The 18,163-nt window shown below is 43.3% G+C and overlaps 2 protein-coding genes across 3 annotated transcripts in view; one reads left to right on the top strand and one right to left on the bottom strand.

The window, feature by feature from the left end:
• LOC142200765 (ubiquitin-conjugating enzyme E2 E1) overlaps window positions 1–1,099 on the top strand; it is a 28,779-nt gene extending 27,680 nt beyond the window's left edge. For both annotated transcript variants that reach the window (XM_075271346.1, XM_075271345.1), the window contains exon 6: window positions 316–1,099. In XM_075271346.1, coding sequence (XP_075127447.1) covers window positions 316–413 — 98 coding nt within the window. In that variant the 3' untranslated portion in view covers window positions 414–1,099. The remainder of the gene's footprint in view (window positions 1–315) is intronic.
• A 5,163-nt stretch (window positions 1,100–6,262) lies between these two features.
• On the bottom strand, window positions 6,263–10,520 carry NKIRAS1 (NFKB inhibitor interacting Ras like 1). Its single transcript, XM_075272240.1, has 4 exons — window positions 10,427–10,520; window positions 7,888–8,129; window positions 6,770–6,983; window positions 6,263–6,340 (listed from the first exon to the last, which is right to left on the bottom strand). The coding sequence occupies exons 1-4, from the start codon at window positions 10,518–10,520 to the stop codon at window positions 6,273–6,275; spliced, it is 618 nt and encodes a 205-aa protein (XP_075128341.1). The 3' UTR covers window positions 6,263–6,272.
• Window positions 10,521–18,163: the final 7,643 nt, after the last annotated feature.

Genomic DNA, 18,163 nt, shown 5'->3' with positions numbered 1-18,163 from the left:
GCTTTCAATGTGATCCGTGCGTATCACATCGAAAGCAATAGGTAAACAAGCTTCCCATTGAGTTCAATGTGATACGCACGTAAGCTAGCACCCATTGAAGTCAATGGGATCTGTTTTGAAGTGCCTCACTCTGAATGAACGGCGCGCTACAACGTGGGAATGGAGCCTTACTGTGCAAGAGACTTAATTTAAAAGGGGGGAGGGGAAAGTGGTATTTAAAGAGTTAATGAAGAGATCACCTAGGTTATGCACTCACCTTTTCCATTGATTTTAGTGTTCTGCATGTGTAATACAAATTCTGTTTCTGTTTTGCAGCGGATCCTCTCGTTGGAAGCATCGCCACCCAGTACATGACTAACAGAGCAGAGCATGACAGAATGGCCAGACAGTGGACCAAGAGATACGCTACATAGATGTGCTGAGGCACCGCTTAGTCTGCGATGGCGAGAGCTGCTTGTTAATTGGGCAATGGAGGGTGGGAGTCTGCAAAGAATAGGTTATTTCTATAACAGATTTTATTCAGTCTTTTATTTCCAGAGAATTTTGTTATTGTAACTTAAGGTATCTTTCTGCAGTAATTGACTGGAGCGAGTCGAAACACAATGACAAAACAGACATATACCATTAATGTTACCTTATGAGGAATACAAAGAACGGAAAGTTGTTTCCCCCCCATTTTTGTTCTACGACATGTAAGCGATCGAAGCAATTTAATTTTGTACAGTTACACTGCTTATATGGTAAATGTCTGTGTTACGTTTTTGTTGAGGGATTGAATGAGTAATTTGGGTATGAGAGATGAGCTGCAGCGCGCGTGTGACATAACCAAGTCTCCACCACGAGGGGCCTGTGAGCGTCCAGGCTGGAATCTAGGGAACTGGTTATATCTGTATTATGGAAACATTTTACACTTTATATCATTTTCTTCCTTTTTGTATATCGGTAAATTCAGCTGAGAGAGACTTTAACAGAATCTGTAGTGAAATACCTTAAGCTGTTTAAATGTAAAAGTGAATAAGAAATACTCCGTGGATTGGTTATATGTTGTAGGCTAAAGAAGTCTGCATTTGTTACTGTGCTAATAAAAGTGGAAAAATAACATGTAAGTGCGTGTGCAGTCATTTATCTGAGAAAGGGGGCGCTACGAAGACTCCCCAAATCTTAGCTAGTTGTAACTTGCAAGCAGCACTTTTCTCTCTGCATTTTTGGTGTGGAAATCAGATGGACCCCACTATAGTCTACGAGATCTTCAGGTTTCCTTAGGTAATGGCTTTTTTTTTTTTTTTTTTTTTTTTTTTTTTTTTTTTTTTTTTTTTTTTTTTTAAATCCAGATTAGGTTTCTGTTTGGGGAAGTCCCCAGCGGATTTCCTAATCCGAAACCCATGTGCGCAGATGTGAACTAGGCCTTTAGAAGGGTTTTTTTTGTGGTGTTTTGTTTTTATTTAATCATCTCTATTTTGCAGTAACTTATCCATACTTACTATACTGTGCAAAAGTTTTAAGTATTTCTAAAATTGAAGTTATTTCTACTTTTTTTTTTTCTATAACTATGATTTTTGATCATATTTTATCATATCTATCATATTCAATATATGGCAACTTTTGTATTGCATTACATTGTATTGCATTACATTGTATCTAAACTACACTTGGCAGGGTGTAATAGAAGTTCTAAAATAATCATCTTAGTAGACCCCTCTATTTATGACCCCTCTACCACCCCTGCACTTATGATGTTCTGGGGTTGGCAATGAGTGACAGAGTGGCTCAGATGTATCTAAGCAGTATCTAAGTCCATAGCATCTGAGATTGGTGCTGACACTGTTCAGCCGTTTACTTGCTATATATGGAAAGAAGGCATAGCTTATGAGCCCCTTCCATATTCCTCTCCTAACTTTATGTTCATGTGTTTCTGGAAGGGGTTGAAAAAAAATTAACTATAACTTGAAAGGAACATAAAAAAAACAGATCTGTTCACTTAGGCTAATATTGTGTTTTCCAGCTGGCCCTCTCTCCTTTCTGAGGGCATATACTGTATATTGAGCTCTGTTTTCTCCAAATTTAAAAAAATTGATAAACTCGGCACAAAGAAAAGTATTGCCACTTGTGGGGTATTGGGGAGGGTCCTTGCTGAATAAGTTTAGTAAATCTTTAAACTTTGGACCAAAACTCCCTGAGACTGGGACAGCTCCACCACGCATGAGCCAAAGTACTTCCATCTCTCCACACATCAAGATCCCATAGATACATGTTTACTGGACAGCAATACTATCTAGATAAAATCTTAGTTTTTCTCTTTAACCTGTGACTAGAGATGAGCGAGTAGTATTCGATCGAGTAGGTATTCGATCAAATACTACGGTATTCGCAATATTCGTACTCGAATACTATTAGCTATTCGCAGTAAATATTCAATTCAGAACCAGCGAAGATTGGCCAAATGCTATACAGTGTATAGCATTCGCCAAATCAACGCTGGTTCTGCAGCAGGCTCGTCCTTGCTAGTCAGGGGAGCATGCAGCTTGCTGTTACGAGGGAGCGGACTTTTTCTCATAGAAATGCATTGAGCAGTATTGATTGGCCAGTGTACAGCATTCTGCCAATCAACGCTGATTCTGCCGGAGGCTTGTCTGTGAGGAGGCGGAGTCTTAAGAACGGACCTCAGCAGTCTTCATTGTGGTCCGATTTTAGACTCCACCTCCTCACAGACGAGCCTCCAGCAGGACCAGCGTTGATTGGCCGAATGCTGTACACTGGCCAATCAACGCTGGTCAATTCATTCCTATAGGAAAAAGTCAGCTGCCTCGTAACAGCAAGCTGCCAGCTCTCCTGACTAGCAAGGACGAGCCTGCTGCAGAACCAGCGTTGATTTGCCGCAGCCTCGTCTTTGCTAGTCGGGAGAGCTGGCAGCTTGCGGTTACGAGGGAGCTTACTTTTTATCAGCGCAACTGCAAGCGCTGTGCAGTTAAAGCGCACGGACCCCATAGACTATAATGAGGTCCGTGCGCTTTAACTGCACAGCGCTCCTCCTAAACACTCTCCTCTTGCTACTCGTGGACTTGGTGACTCTCCTTTAATCGAATATTGGTTTCTCCTGAAACGAGAATTTTTTCCCATAGACTATAATGGGATTTGATATTTGATCAAGTAGTCGAGGCTCTACTCGAAGCGAATCTCGAATATTTCGCTGTTCGCTCATCTCTACCTGTGACGCTACGGCCATCCCATGTGATACTGTGTGGATTTTTTTTTGTTGTTCTTTTTTTGAGCCAAAGCCAAGAGTGGATTGAACAAAAGGTAGAAGTATAAGAAGTTTCTCATATTTCCTATTCCTTTTGGAGCCATTCTTGACTTTGGCTCAAAAAACCGCAACATATTGCCTCAGTCTTAGATATGCACTACTCTTGGTTGTAAATATAGAACAATCACTGTGCCAGCAAGTGAGGGTCCAAACCAGCTTGAGAAGTTGAAACTAGACAGAAGGTACTTTTTTACCCCCTTTTTTATGGTTGTGGGAAATCAACATTACAGAAGAAATGATCCTGCCCAACCGTGTTGAGTAGATTAGAATACAACTTTACATCACAGTTAAGTAACTAAGAAATAGGGAAAAAAAAGTGCCACAGACTGTCATATCTTTATTCAGATTAAGGAAGACCAGAGTCTACAGATTAGCGAACAGACAAGCAGGATGTCAGAATCCTGGTGTATTTTTCTAATCTACCACCAGTGGGCTAGGGTTAACATCTCTGTAACACAGTAGACACTCGGAGGCTGCCATAGTTAAACACCCGATATGCGCCGTACTAGTACGGCGGATGTCAGGAAAGGGTTAAGGGGGCTGTCTCAAGAGGGCAGCAAGCAGAGGCATTGTTTTCCTAATTACATCCTGGAAAACAGATCTGTATATTTCCCATAAAATAATCCTTTAATAGTCCCACCATGGGGAAATTCAGTGTGTTACAGCAGCATGGAAAATACAGTGATATATTACAAGAAAGAAACACATACAAGCTCATAGCAGATAGAAAAGATACTAGGAGTCAAAGCAACTAAATAGACAGACTTCAGGATGACTTAGGTCTCTGTGCACAGTGATCTTTGCTTGACGTTGATTATACAGCCTGACCACGGTTGGGAGGAAGGATCTTCGATAACACTCCTTCTCACACTTGGGGTGAAGTAGTCGGTCAGTGATAGTACTGCCCATACATGGGATGGGGGGAGGTCTCCAGCATGGAGCTCACCACAGACAGTATCCTTTTGTCACCAACCACCTGTATTGGATCCAGGGTGCTTCTCAGGACAGAGCCGGCCCTTCTAACCAGCCTTTCAAGTCTATTTCTGTTCCTGCCTGGTATGCTACTCCCCCAGCAGGCCACTCCGAAGAAGATGGCTGATGTTTAAAGAGTCGAAAAAGACCATGAGAAGTGCCCCCTGGACTCCAAAGGCCCTCAGCCTCCCGAGCAGGTAGAGCCTGCTGTGATCCTTTCTGTGCAGCACACCCAGGTGATCATCCCCGGTCCAGCTTATTGAGGAACACACCCAGGTACATATAGGTCTTTACTATCTCAATGCCTGTCCCCTGGATGACCACCAGATTCAGGTCACACCGCTGTTTACTAAAGTCCACCACCATCTCTTAGCTTAAAAGGGTTGAGCCATTATGAACACTCATCCTTTGTCCAGTGAATAGGGGATAAATGTCCAATTGCTAGAGGTCCAACAATGGAAAACATCCCCAGTCCTGTGGATAGGAGAGAAGTGTCCATAACAGCACAAACAAGGCTCAGACTGAGCCACCAGGGTATCGGTGAATCCCCCCAATGAGTCCCAAGCCTTTAGCTCCCAGAGTCGGGTCCAGCCATATTGATAACAAAGTCTTCCTGGGCAGGTCTGTGAAGATGATTTTTTTCTTTTAAACTTACCGTAACTCTCCTGGACATCTGGTGATCCAGAATCAAGCCACTTCAGGCGAATCTCTCAAAGTTTGTTTTGACAAATATTTGAAAGGTTTGGCCATTTGTTTCAGTGCTATTATACTCTGGGGTCTGCAGAGATCCCAGCGTATTAATAGAGGCCAGGGGAGGTGAGGGAAAATGAAGTTATACTCCTTGTCTTACCTCTCCGGGCATCCTAGCATTGGTTCTCGTCCCACCAGCTTCTTTTTCAGGTCTGTGGCTAACATCATGAGTTCCAGAAGTCACCAGTGAGGCTGGAGATTGGGCCTCAGCAGTGATGTCCAGAACACGTGACATCAAACCCAGACCTGAAGAAGGCAAGTATAACTTTGTTCCCCTCAGCCTCTGATTATATTCTGGTGTCTGAAGGGAGCCTTTTATCCTGTGTTTTGATTATTATATTGTGTGGAACTGCTGGGGAGCATATTATACTGTGTGGGGCCGCTAAGTGGTATAATGTTCCGGGGAGCATTTTATACTGTGAAGGGAACTGTGGAGCACTATATACCATGGGGTGTGTGGGGAGCTCAAAATTCCTGCTGGCAACCTTGTGTGCTCTGCCTGTATCCCCCCTCCCCAATATCATACTGTTCATGAGCCAGTCATGGAGTTATTAAGCCCTGCACAGTACTATAAGGGATGACTATACTGGGAACATGTCTTGTAGCACCAAATAGCACATATGCAAGATTTCAGTGAAGGAGCCATGGTGTAGGCCATTAGCAAGAAGCTGTTGGGTTGGCTCTAAGACCTTCAGTCTGATACTGGGCCACTAAAAACAATTCCATTGATGGGCTCTAGACATCCCACAACCCCTTTAGTTTAATGCTTTAGATAAACCTAAACCTCATTTCACATATCAATTTTATGCCCACTGATTTGCATCAGCCATTGTGTTCCAAAACCAAGAGTGGAGGACTACACACAACAAACGCAAGGTTTTCCCATTATATATAGTCTCCATACAGTTACTGATGCAAATCACTGGGGGGGGGGGGGGGAGAAAGTGTGAATATGGCTTTACTCTTCCCACCCAGAGTGTAGAATAATGGCTTGGAATGTTGCAATTCAGGATACTGAACTTTGCACCTCACAGCATATGGAGGGATTGAGAAATAAACTGCTCATGTATGGCCAGCTTCAGACTAGCAGCCACACACAAACTGACTGGTAGACTAGCATTGCAACCATCAGAAATCTTACAGAAGTTAGGTGATCGAGAATAGCCAACATTTTATTACAAAACAGGAAATTTAAATAGCAAAGGTAAAATCTAGAAGTCTGATAATACAGCCAGTGCGGGGGATACTATCAGGAGGAAGCATCAGGTCTATACCAGCAGGCAGGACGGCACCACATCCAACAACAGGATAGCCAAGCTGTGAAGAAAAGAAGATATAACTATAGTATCTTTACCAAAATGTAACCAAGACTGCACTGCCATCAAAAATACCCAGATGGCCCAATAAATGCTAGTGTGAACAGAGCAATACTTAGAACCCTGTTCCCAAGTTTGTAGCATTCAACCCTTTTGTGATGCCTCTGAGTTACACTAAAAGCAAAGCCCTTCAAAGCAGCATGAGAGAAGAAGGTGATCCAGAATGAAGGACACTAGTGTACAACTTAAGCATGATATTTAATGTGATCAGACATGCTCAGTAGATAAATATCTCAAGTGAACAAATATTTAGATCATAGTGGAAAAAAATAAATAAAGCCTTGAAAGCACATCTTAGAAAAACACATTACAAAAGTAGCACTCCATGCAAATCCCAATTGTTAGTTGTCAGATGATGGGGTCCCCTTACTTTTTCTTCCAGGCAAAGGGAAGGACGATTTGCTTTGGAGCTGATTGAATTTGCTGGCCAAAAATGTGAAAGGTTCTACCAAAGTCTGTCTGTCTGTCACAGAGACTTCCCAGAGTTTTACTTTTTCGCCTCTTGCCCAGTGTAGTGCCATTTCTGTATCCACTTGTCGGTGGACTGCCAGGTCCACCTTATTACCCAAGACGACTATGACCATCTTCCAAAACAGACAAAAAAAAATTAAAAAATAATCAGTTACCATAGTTTAAAAGACAGTTCAAACTTTCTCATATATGGTACACTGACACTGATATGACTGATATAAATGAATGAAATATTCTCATCGAATACTTTGTACACAACAAATGTGATGAACAAAGTTTTCAATGAGACTATTTCATTTGTTCAGATCTAGGATGTGTTATTTGAGTGTTCCCTTTATTTTGATAGATAGGACATACATGCACACTTAGGCTTGGAATGCCTTGCTCATACAGCTCTTATTATCACCAAAAGGCAAGGCCTCATTCACGCAACTGTGTGCCATCCATGATACATGGCCCATGTGTGGATTTACAATGCAGTGAGCCGCCAAACAGCCAAACTGCTACTGAACGGATTTCTTTTGGTTCAGAGAAATGTATAAGTGAACCTGTCAGGTGATTTTTTCTGTCCCATCAGCAGGGTATGATATCTAGATGGCCTCAGTGATGGAATGGTTTATATGATATGGAGCACTCAGTGTCTTAGGAGTCCTGGTAGTATGCACTAAGCTTTCTGCTGAGTCCTGCTTACCCCCGGACAGTTATTGACAGCAGGAGCCTCAGTGTCTCTCCTAACAGGAGATATGTCTCCTAACATTCAGAGTGTACTGAGTTTTTACTCAGAAATTCTGCTTCATATCACACAGTATAGACCTATTATCACAAAGCTCAGCTTCTCTCCATCATATCCTGCTCTTAGACAGGGCAGCAGAAATCACCTTAGAGATGCTCAGCTTCACCCATAGTCTATTGCAGTTAAACCACTATAGTAAGAGAGTTATCTTTGTAACCCCTTAATAATCGCAGTAGTAAATTATCCTTCTGCATAAACACATCTTAGACCAGACATTATGTTACCTCCTTTTTATCCCGGAAACGGTCAATATCTCTTTTCAATTGTTCAACCTTTCTAAAAGATTCCAGACTGTCCACACTGTAGACAAGAATAAAGCCATCGGCGACAGAGAAGTAATGAGTCGGCAGCTCGGTGTCTTCCTGAAGTCCCTGTGTGTCATAAAGGCGCAGCTGCTCCTTCACGCCACGCTCTGTTTCCACTGAAGCAATATACACGTCTTCCAAGGTTTCGAAACTTTCCTGACCTGCAATAAGCCAAAAATAATTCCTCCCATGAAACAAACAAAACATCAATTTTTCAGTGCCTTTAGCTAGAGAACACACCAGATGTTCCCATTCCTCTGACTGTAGATACTAGCCAGTCACCTATTTCAGAAAGCAAAACTAAACTTATCCTGCAGCTTCCGGCACATCCCATCATATGCACTAGATTGCCGCTGGAATATCCTGCCATTTCCAACAGATTCTGTATGGGGGCTGTCATACACCCTAGTAAATCCATCTCTGGTGGAAATTAGATCTGCTTTGCTTGATTTTAAGGTTTTTCCTAAAGATGAAGAGCACCAGCGGCATCTTCCTGCCACACTCCCTCTGTTCTCTCTAGGGGTCAGTAATATGTCAGCCGTGTCGAAGTGTTATGTTACTAGAGAAAGTGCAAACTGCCTAAATATTCTATGCACCTAATGTGTGTAGCCAATGTGAAACGCAATTTATGGCATGTAATATAATCTACTGTATATTATAATGTATATGTAAAAATAGCATCAGTTCTACTATAATAGCCATTCATAGATGTAATATCTTGCGAGCAGGGCCTTCACTCGTTGTGTAAATTGATTACATTGTCTGTACACGAGGCCTATGATTCGTAAAGTGCTGAAGAATATGTTGGAGCTATAGAAATACATTTTTATTATATTTTAGTCATGCCAATAACTGCATCTTGTTAAAGCAGAATTCCAGCCAGGCATATCGACATGTCAAATAATACCACTGCAGGGCTATGAGCTTAGACCTATGGCGTGCGTCATGTGGAACTGGCCTATATATGGGAAATGGAAACTGTGCTTTTCTAAAGCCTGCAAATAAGCAGGACGGGTGTACTACGACTATGTCCACACTCTCATTGAAAGGAGTGGGAGCACGACCACCAGTCTCACCCACATTCAGCCTGGCCGAGCTCAAGTTTAAAGTGGAGGAGAAAGGTCCTGCAAACTTTACGTTGTGGGACAACTCCTTCAATTCATAGGGCTTTTTTTTTTGGCCTTATATTTGTCCAGTCAGTTTTTTTTCTGGATATGCTGAGTCACTGATTCATCATTTTTTTTCATATATGTGAAATACAGATCTTCATTTATCTTGTACAAGGCTCTGTTCTATTAAATGGTAACTAACTTTCAAACAATTTCCCCATCATTTCCACAGGTGAAACTGTCCAGGTGTTGGTCTGATTTACTTATTAAACTAGGACAGTGACCCCTAGTGGTACAGTTATCTATGCCGCTAGGAGTCCCTGCCTCCCAGAGACTGTCCCACACTATAGACCAGGGTTCTCAAACTCGCGGCCCAACTGCAGCCTCTGGGTGTTTAACTATGGCGGCCGCCTGGGAGATGGGTGGCCACCATAGCTGACGGGTGTTTACTGTTTTACACAGTAGACACCCAGCGCAAATGCCTCCAGTCGGTGCCCGCACAGACCGGACGCAATAACCCCTCCAGCGCCTCATCAAAGCTGACCGAGGTGCCTTTTTCCCGGTGCCGCCATTTTGCCAGTGATCGCCGGCTCCTGGAGCACGCTCCAGGGTTGACGTCACGTTGGCATGGCAGCCGGGAGCCTTGTAAAGGGCTCCTCGGCCGGTCTGCAGAGAGTTTCTTTTGCAGGCTGCATAAAAAAAATTCAAAAGTATTAAAAATTCTAATCACCCCCCCTTTCCCTAGAACACATATAAAAGTAGTTAAATACTGTGAAACACATACACATTAGGCATCCCTGTGTCCGAAAACACCCACTCTACAAATTTATAAAAATATTTTTCCTGTACGGTAAACGCTGTAGTGGGAAAAAAGTCAAACCGCAATTTTTTAACTGTTTTGCCTCTGACAAAAATTTGAATTAAAAAAAAAAAAAAAAGTTACGGGTGTCAGAATATGGTGACTTAGAAAAAATAAATAAAAATTTGGGTAAACCGGATGCGGCCCAGGCTCACCCAGACATTACCTCCAGTGGCCCCCGGGTAAATTGAGTTTGAGACCCCTGCTATAGACAGTATTAATCCTCCTAAAGCCTTGATAAAAATAAATAGATGGAGGTGCCAATTTTCTAAAATGGGCGCTACTGTTTTGGGGTGGAACGCTGGCTCCAGAACAAGATCCAGGGGAAGCAGTCAATTGCCAGTCAAGCCATTGAAGGCCTTCAGGCTTGTATTCTATACATTCCTATATTTTACTATACATTACAGCGCATTAATCAAACCCTAAGGGTCTTTCTATAAAAAACAACCCTCAGAGACATGGATCAACCCTGTCAAATATATAAACTTACCAATTGTGTGGTTTCCATACAGCGCCTGCTCAAGTATACCAGTTTTGCCAACTCCTGCCAGTCCGCAAACAATTACTCGACTTCCTCTCCCCATTATGGATCAGGTGATTCTGTATACCAAGACTGAAAACCACACATATTTATAATAAGAGTTTTGTGCTTTAGGCCCCATGCACATGATCAAGTACTGTCCATGGAACGTATGCAAAGAACTCACTGTCATAGTCAATTCTATGCACATGGCCGCGTTCAGCCCAAGACTCATGTGCATAGGTCCTCAGCTCAATGCAGTGTAACTTCTCATGAATATAGCAAGGCCTCCACAAGGCACCTTATTCTTCCCTAGGTGAAATGTGGCAGAACACCTACAACAATCGCTGTGTGAAATCTAGGTTGAAATTCACAGGATAAAATCTACTATATAAGTTGTTTTGCTGTAGATTTTAGTTGGAGAATGTGGATAAGATTTGGCAACATTTCACGCTGGTACCGTACAAAAATAACTTGCTGCATATAACTCCACCAAGGTGAGCTGCAGAAAGAAATGTGGCAACTGTATGTGCAGTTTGTACTGCCCAGCTCTCAGCAGAAAGCTCTGAGTCCCTGGAATATGTCCGGTTTAGAGTAGTCAAGTAATTTGCTACAGACATTAAAGTAAAATCTAGCCGCAGCATCTTAGGCAATAAAAATGCAGCAAAACTGTGTATCCAGCCAAAGGCAGAACAAATTGCAGCTTAAAATAAAAAAATAAATATGCATTCCTTCCCCTATTAAATCTATACCAGAAATGCTCATGATTCCACAGCTTTACATGCTGCATAAAAAAAAAAAAAAAGTGCAGATGACCTTAACCAAAATCTCACTTTGCAGGCACTGTAAAATCCAGCTTTTATCCTACTGAATTTTTTTTTTTTTTTTTTTTTTTTTTTTTTACAGCCAATGACGCTGTGTTTGCACAGTGTGGGATCTTAGTCTAAACTGGCTTCTAAAGGAAAATCCACACAACATACCCTAGAAGTGAACTGAGCTTTTCATAAAGCTACTATGAAATGGATGGGTGTAATTAGTGCACTGTGCTGTCCTTTCTGTGCCTTGTTTGCCACTTTTAGCAGTAGTAGGCAGAACAGGGCTTAAAGCAAAAACACTGTGGCATGGGGACGCCACAGCCCAAAAAAAAAAAAAAAAAAAAAAAAAAAACTACTATAAGTTAAATCCCTTCTTCGCAGGAACGCAGCTTTTTTTTTTTTTTTTTGTTTTTTTTTTTGAGTCAAAGCCAGCAATGGATTGAGCAGAAGGAAGAAGTACTGCCTATAAGTTTGCCATTCATTTTGCAGCTATTCTAGGCTTTGACAAAGAAAACAAAAAAAAAAAAAAAAAAAAAAAAACAAAAAACACACTCTAACAAGTTATATCTGAAATATATGCTTAGCATATCTGTCTGGCATACATTTTAATTCAGCACATGGAAGTGCACCTAAAGTTTTGTTTTTTTAGGGGTAGAACCCTTTTAATAATTCAGGGACCATATTATAGAACACTGGAAACACCCTGGAGTGCACTCACACTACTGCTTGCAGTCCTTAAAGGGATTCTACCACTAAAACACATTTTTTTCTAGTTAACACGTCGGAATAGCCTTTAGAAAGGCTATTTGTCTCTTACCTTTGGATGGGCTCTCCGCCGCGCCGTTCGTTCAAAATACCGGTTTGTACCGGTATGCTAATGAGTTCTCTCGCAGCGATGGGGGCGTCCCCATCGCAGGAGCAGCAATGGGGGCGTCCCCATTGCAGCTCAAAAACCGACCGCAGCGCCGCCTCTATGATCTTCTGTATCCTCCCCTTGCTTCTTCAGCGTCCTGTCGGAGGCCTGCGCAGTACGCTCTGTTCGGCGAAGATTGCCGAACGTACTGCGCATGCGCGAAATTGCAGTGCCCGCACTATGGCTGGGACCGCAATTTCGCGCATGCGCAGTACGTTCGGCAATCTTCGCCGAACAGAGCGTACTGCGCAGGCGTCCGACAGAGACGCTGAAGAAGCAAGGGGAGGATACAGAAGATCATAGAGGCGGCGCTGCGGTCGGTTTTCGAGCTGCAATGGGACGCCCCCATTGCTGCTCCTGCGATGGGGACGCCCCCATCGCTGCGAGAGAACTCATTAGCATACCGGTACAAACCGGTATTTTGAACGAACGGCGCAGCGGAGAGCACTTCTAAAGGTAGGAGACGAATAGCCTTTCTAAACTAACTAGAAAAAAAATGTGTTTTAGTGGTAGAATCCCTTTAACATGGCATAAGGTGAAGGCCAGTAAATCCAACCAACAGACTGAGTTTCATGGCTGAAACAGAGTTGTGTGAATGCACCCTTAGTAAACTCCCTTCAGCGACTACAAATGCATTTGAACTAAACAGCCAGAACACACACCTTGATTTTCTCAGCATTCTTTTCAGACTTTAGGAATATTCTAAAGTAACATTTCAGAAAATAAACCACAAATTAAAATGTTTTTCTTACCTTCTTTAACACAACAAAATAAAACCACCCTTGCACCACCTACACCTATATGTCTATTATACCTTTACCCTCTGCTTGTTACTTCCTTCTAATTAACCATTAATTGGTTATGTATGATGGTTAGGCTGGGGCTCATGAAAGACCAGAATGGGCTAATGCCCCATGTTGCAGAAAAACTGCTCTTTTGATGTAGTTTTTTTTTTCTTTTTTAACCAAATCCAGAAATGGTTACCAAAGAAATGGAAAATATCTAAGGGGGCATTCACACAGAGTAAAGTGGCGCTGATACTGCCACGATAACTCGCAGCAGAATCAGTACTGATAAAAATACTCCCATTGAGTTCAGTGGGTTCCGTCTTCCACGCGGAACACATTGAAATCAATGGGAGGCTTTTTAACACATTGATTTCAATGTGTTCCGCGCGGAAAACGGAACCCATTGAACTCAATGGGAGTCTTTTTATCAGCGTTGATTCTGCTGGGTTATCATGGCAGAATCAGTACCACTTTACTCCATGTGAATGTACCCTAAGAAGTTCTTAGGCTGAGTTCACATGGAGAATTTTTGTCAGGATTTTGAGGCAGAATCTGCCTCAAAATCCTGACCAAAAAAACGGCTCCCATTGAAATCAATGGGAGCCAGTCAGTTCTTTTTCCGGAGCAGTTTGTTCCGGCTCCCAGAAAAAAAGAAGCGACATGCTCATTCTTTCAGGCGGATTTGCCTTGCGACATCCGCCTGAAGACACCTCCCTCCCAACTAGGCCCATTCATTTGGGCCTAATCCAGAGCATAATGCCGCAACTGGATGCCTGTACACTGCATCAGCATCCAGTCGCGGCTACCCATACTTTGGACTGGAATCTGAGGCGGCCTCCGCGTCAAATTCCGGTCCAAAATATCTTGTGTGAACTCAGCCTTATACTTCTACCTTCTGTTCAATCCACTCCTGAGTTTGACTAAAAAAAGCAGCTTTTCTGCAATGCAGAAAAAACCTCAGTGTTTTACAGTCCCTGTATAGGGAATTCTAGCGAATCCCATCCAAACATTGTGGAAAAATGCGCAGACTTTCTTGAAAAGCACTGCAGCCCGCTACATGGGGCCTTGACCTTAGCCGATGACAGGGTGTCTTTTTCCTTATTCATTGGGGGGTTATTTCATTTGGAACAGACATTCATCCATTGTTCATATAGACCAGTGTTCAAAACATACAATGAACATATTGACGAATGTTCGGTTACCCCAAAAACATTGAAGGGGGAGGCATTAATACTGGTATATTTTATGCCAGTCTTAATGTGCCCTGTGTCAGCAAAGGGCCCTCTTAAATCATGATGAAGCTACGCCTCACCTTGAATTAGGCGCTGCCCCCCAGTGAACTTGCACCGCAGTGCAAATCTCCAATCGATACGTTTGATGCCCTGTCCTGCCTACTTTTAGAAAAGCAGAAGAAAAAGTGCAGTGAAAATGCATTGCATTTTTTTTCTGCAGCATTTTTCATGGAGATAAGTCTGCAGGTGGCAGTATCTGGATGACACACAAGTATACATTCCAGATTGGAGCAAAGGTGACCAGGGGCGGATCCAGGGCCGGGCGAGCCGAGCAACCGCCTGGGGTCCCGCGCCTAGCGGGGCCCGAACCTAACAAATCGCAGGTCAGTCGGCAGGGCAATTGCCAAGGGCCCCAGCACTTGCAAGGGCCCCCTGTCGGTGGAATACTTTCCCTATTAGTATAGGGAAAGTATATGTGTGAAGCACACTGTGTACCTGCAGCATAGGCTAACAGAGAGTAACCAGCGCAGGGAGCTGCAGCTATGGATAGAGGAATCTCCACTCAGCGCTCTCAGGACGCTCCTCCTCACCCCCTTCTCTGGCTGCCCTCTGTCAACCAATGAGAGGGTGAGGAGAGCCCAGGAGGTGGAGCTTATCGCTATACAGAAGATCACATCTTTTCAGACAAGCCTATCACAATTTCTAACGTAAACCCTTAACCCTCCTCTGTCCCCGCTCCCACATTTCCCCACATGATATGATGTCGACGGCTCATAAAGTCTTATGTTTATGTAATGACAGTCACCTCTATTACAAAAGTGTTTGACCTCTGCATAAGCAATGCCGCCCCTGCTACCTCTTGTGTCACCCCCTCTACCTCATAGATTGTAAGCTCTTGCGAGCAGGGCCCTCAGTCCCGTTGTGTGAAATGACTTTCTTTGTAATGTATCTTTCTGTCTGTATTTGAACCCTACAAATTGTACAGCGCTGCAGAATATGTTGGCGCTATATAAATAAAATTTATTATTATTATTATTATTATCCCTGCCGTAAATAAAGAACACACAGGTACAGGCTGGAGGGGGGAGGGGGGTTACTCTGCCTATTAATGTCAGGCATTTGGAATTATTCATTTAGTTTTAGTAACTCCATGTGCCTCATATTAATAGCAACTAACCCCATCATGTCCCTCACATTAACCCCCTGTGTACTTCACCATGAGGGTTACTGATGTGTGAGATATATGGGGGTACTAATCATGAAGATACTTCATTATTACCTCCATGTCTCTCACATATCAGTAACTCTTATGTGAGGCACACAGGGGGTTAATGTGAAGGACATGATGGGGTTAATTGCTATTAATATGAGGCACATGGAGTATCTAACGCTAGGTTCACGCCTGCGTTCTGGTCTTCGTTCTGTGCTTTCCGTCTTCTGCATGCAAGAAGACAGAAAGCACAGACCGGGTCCGGCGATGAGCGGCGGTGAGCGTTTTATGCTCTCCACCGCAAAACCGTTTTTTAAAATCCGGACACAGAGTACTGCATGTCCGACTCTGTGTCCGGATTAAAAAACCCGGTTTCATGGCGGAGAGCATAAAACGCTCACCGCCGCTCACGGCCGGACAACTTTCTCACCCATTCAAATGAATGGGTGAGAAAGACTCCTGCAGGTTTCTGTCTCCTGCCCCTGTTTTGTGCAGGAAATGGAAACCTGCAGAACAGACACTGGGCGCAGATGTGAACGAGCCCTAAGCTGTAATGCACATGACTATACTTTTTATCCTCAATTGTGGAAAAAAGTATGGACTATTATATTTCAATGGGCCCAGTACACACGGCCATTGTTTTTGCGGTTGTGTGTTAGGGCCAAATTGAAGAGCTGCAAATTATGGAGCAGGTCCTATATGTGTCCTATACCTAGACAAGTCATGTCCTCATAAATGGGTGGTATTACACAGGGGCAGATCAAGAGCCAGGCAACCGCTTGGGGCCCCCGCACAGCGGGGCCCTGCAGCGTGGCCTGGACCTAACAAAATGGTCACGGTCGGCAGGAGGTATGTCCCGGTTTTAACTCATCGGCCGATGAGCTGAATACATAGGCGTTTAAAGCAGGAGCTGTCAAAGTTCTGCTCCTGCTTTAACGCTGCACTCCGGCATTTGTAGCCGCGATGTGATGACATCACATCGCGCCTACAATATGTGTATGAGTGAGACTGCGGAGAGAGCGGTGGGGGAGTGAGGGAAGGAGAGTGTGTTTTTTTGTGTTAAACATTAAGATGGAACATAATATAATATTCTATACCCCCCAGACCCCCCGGTAAGCAGGGCCCCATCAAAGTAATTTGCCCAGGGCCCCGCAAAGCCTGGATCCACCACTGCAGGTGACAGTGCCCCCTGGGGTATGCCAACATTTTGAAACATTTCATCCAAGAGTACACTCAGTTTCAAATCCTGATGCATTGGCAGCTGTAAGTGATGGGGTATGATATAGTAACAGCTCCTGGCCCAGGTTCCAAACCTTACCAAGAACAAGATCTCATTAGTCAAATACGCCATCACAGCAGCCAGGAATACTGGAGCATAAGCACTGAAGCGTTTGCTATAATTGCCTTTCCTCAGAAGGTACAAAAATACAGGCTATTGGAAACTTCAGGCCAGCTGCGGATGTTCTGCTCGTGCTATCATACAAGACAGTAACCAAGAATGAGAGTAATAGGTGGTGGTGGCTGCAATTTATACCCACTGTTGCGCTCTGATTGGTGAAATCTGAGAGGTGCCCTTTTCTGATTGGTGGAGAGCCAGGCCAGCTGACAGCTCATAATGGCGATTACCTCATGGGTGGTTCTATTTCTCTGGGCTGTGTCCAGTTCTGATTGGTGGAAATACAAACCAGCTCAGAATCTTTCTTCAGTGGCTTTTCAGTTTACTGACCAGTAACGCTGCCCTCTAGTGGAAATTCAAGCAAGTCATTAATACCATCATCCCATAAAAGCCCATTTAAAATCTAATGCAAAGTTGATTAATTTTTTTCAATTTGATATGTAAATAAAGAATAAAAAAGAAGTCTTGTAAGGTACACATGGTCTTTAAGTAAACTTAGGCCCATGGAGATTTGGCTGTTTCTTCCTTCTATTAAATCTATACAGTAAACTTTTGATATTCCTCAGCTACAATTAACATTCCCCTGATTTTCAGTTGTTTTGCAAATGCAGCTTTTCGGCACTTTTATTTTCCTGCAGTATGTGGATGCCATAAAAGTAACTCTCATTCTCTATGCTGATACTCTAAAACACAATATTTTTTAAGATGCATTTCTGCTGAAGACAAAAAAAAAAATGCATTTCTATAGCATACAGCCTTAGCCTTATTAAAAAAAAATAATAATACATTTTATTTATATAGCACCAACATATTCCACCGAACTTTACAAATCATAGGGTTCAAGTACAGACAAAATGACACATTACATAGTGATAAATCAATTCATACAATAAGTGTGAGGGCCCTGCTTGCACGAACAGATCCAAAGTGCCTGGGCATACAGGGTTACAGCTAAAGGCTTCCATGTCCTATAGGATAACTGGGGGAGGGGGCTGCATTAATAGAGGCGGGTTAGTTTTAGGAAGCGTAACTGCAGAAGGACTCAAATTAGGAAATATGATGGGCCTGCCTGAAGAGATGAGTCTTTAGGATGCCGTAGAAGTTGGGAGTTAAGCCAGTTGCACACACCTGGGAGCTAACCAGCATCCAGGGGCGTAACTACCATAGAGGCAGCGGAGGCGGCTGCCACAGGGCCCGGGCCATTAGGGGGCGCGGTGACAGCCGCTACCGCTGCGTTTCTTTTTTTTAATAGACCGTTACGGGCCCTATTCACTTGCTGATCCTGGCAGGGCCGGGATCGGCAAGTGACACCGCAGGCCCCACAAATACTATCATTATACTCGGGGGTCTTTG

This window comes from Leptodactylus fuscus, chromosome 4 (genome assembly GCF_031893055.1).
Source record: "Leptodactylus fuscus isolate aLepFus1 chromosome 4, aLepFus1.hap2, whole genome shotgun sequence".
NCBI classification, from domain to species: Eukaryota; Metazoa; Chordata; class Amphibia; order Anura; family Leptodactylidae; genus Leptodactylus; species Leptodactylus fuscus.
Note: the sequence above shows the minus strand (reverse complement) of the source record. Positions and strands in the feature narration are given on the sequence as shown.

Excerpts from the sequence above, each read along its gene's own strand:
- NKIRAS1 (XM_075272240.1), bottom strand. The coding sequence starts at position 10,520 with ATGGGGAGAGGAAGTCGAGTAATTGTTTGCGGACTGGCAGGAGTTGGC. Across the intron at positions 8,130-10,426 it reads GTATGGAAACCACACAATTG|GTCAGGAAAGTTTCGAAACC; the intron begins GTAAGTTTATAT and ends GGCTTATTGCAG. Across the intron at positions 6,984-7,887 it reads GTTTCCGGGATAAAAAGGAG|ATGGTCATAGTCGTCTTGGG; the intron begins GTAACATAATGT and ends CTGTTTTGGAAG.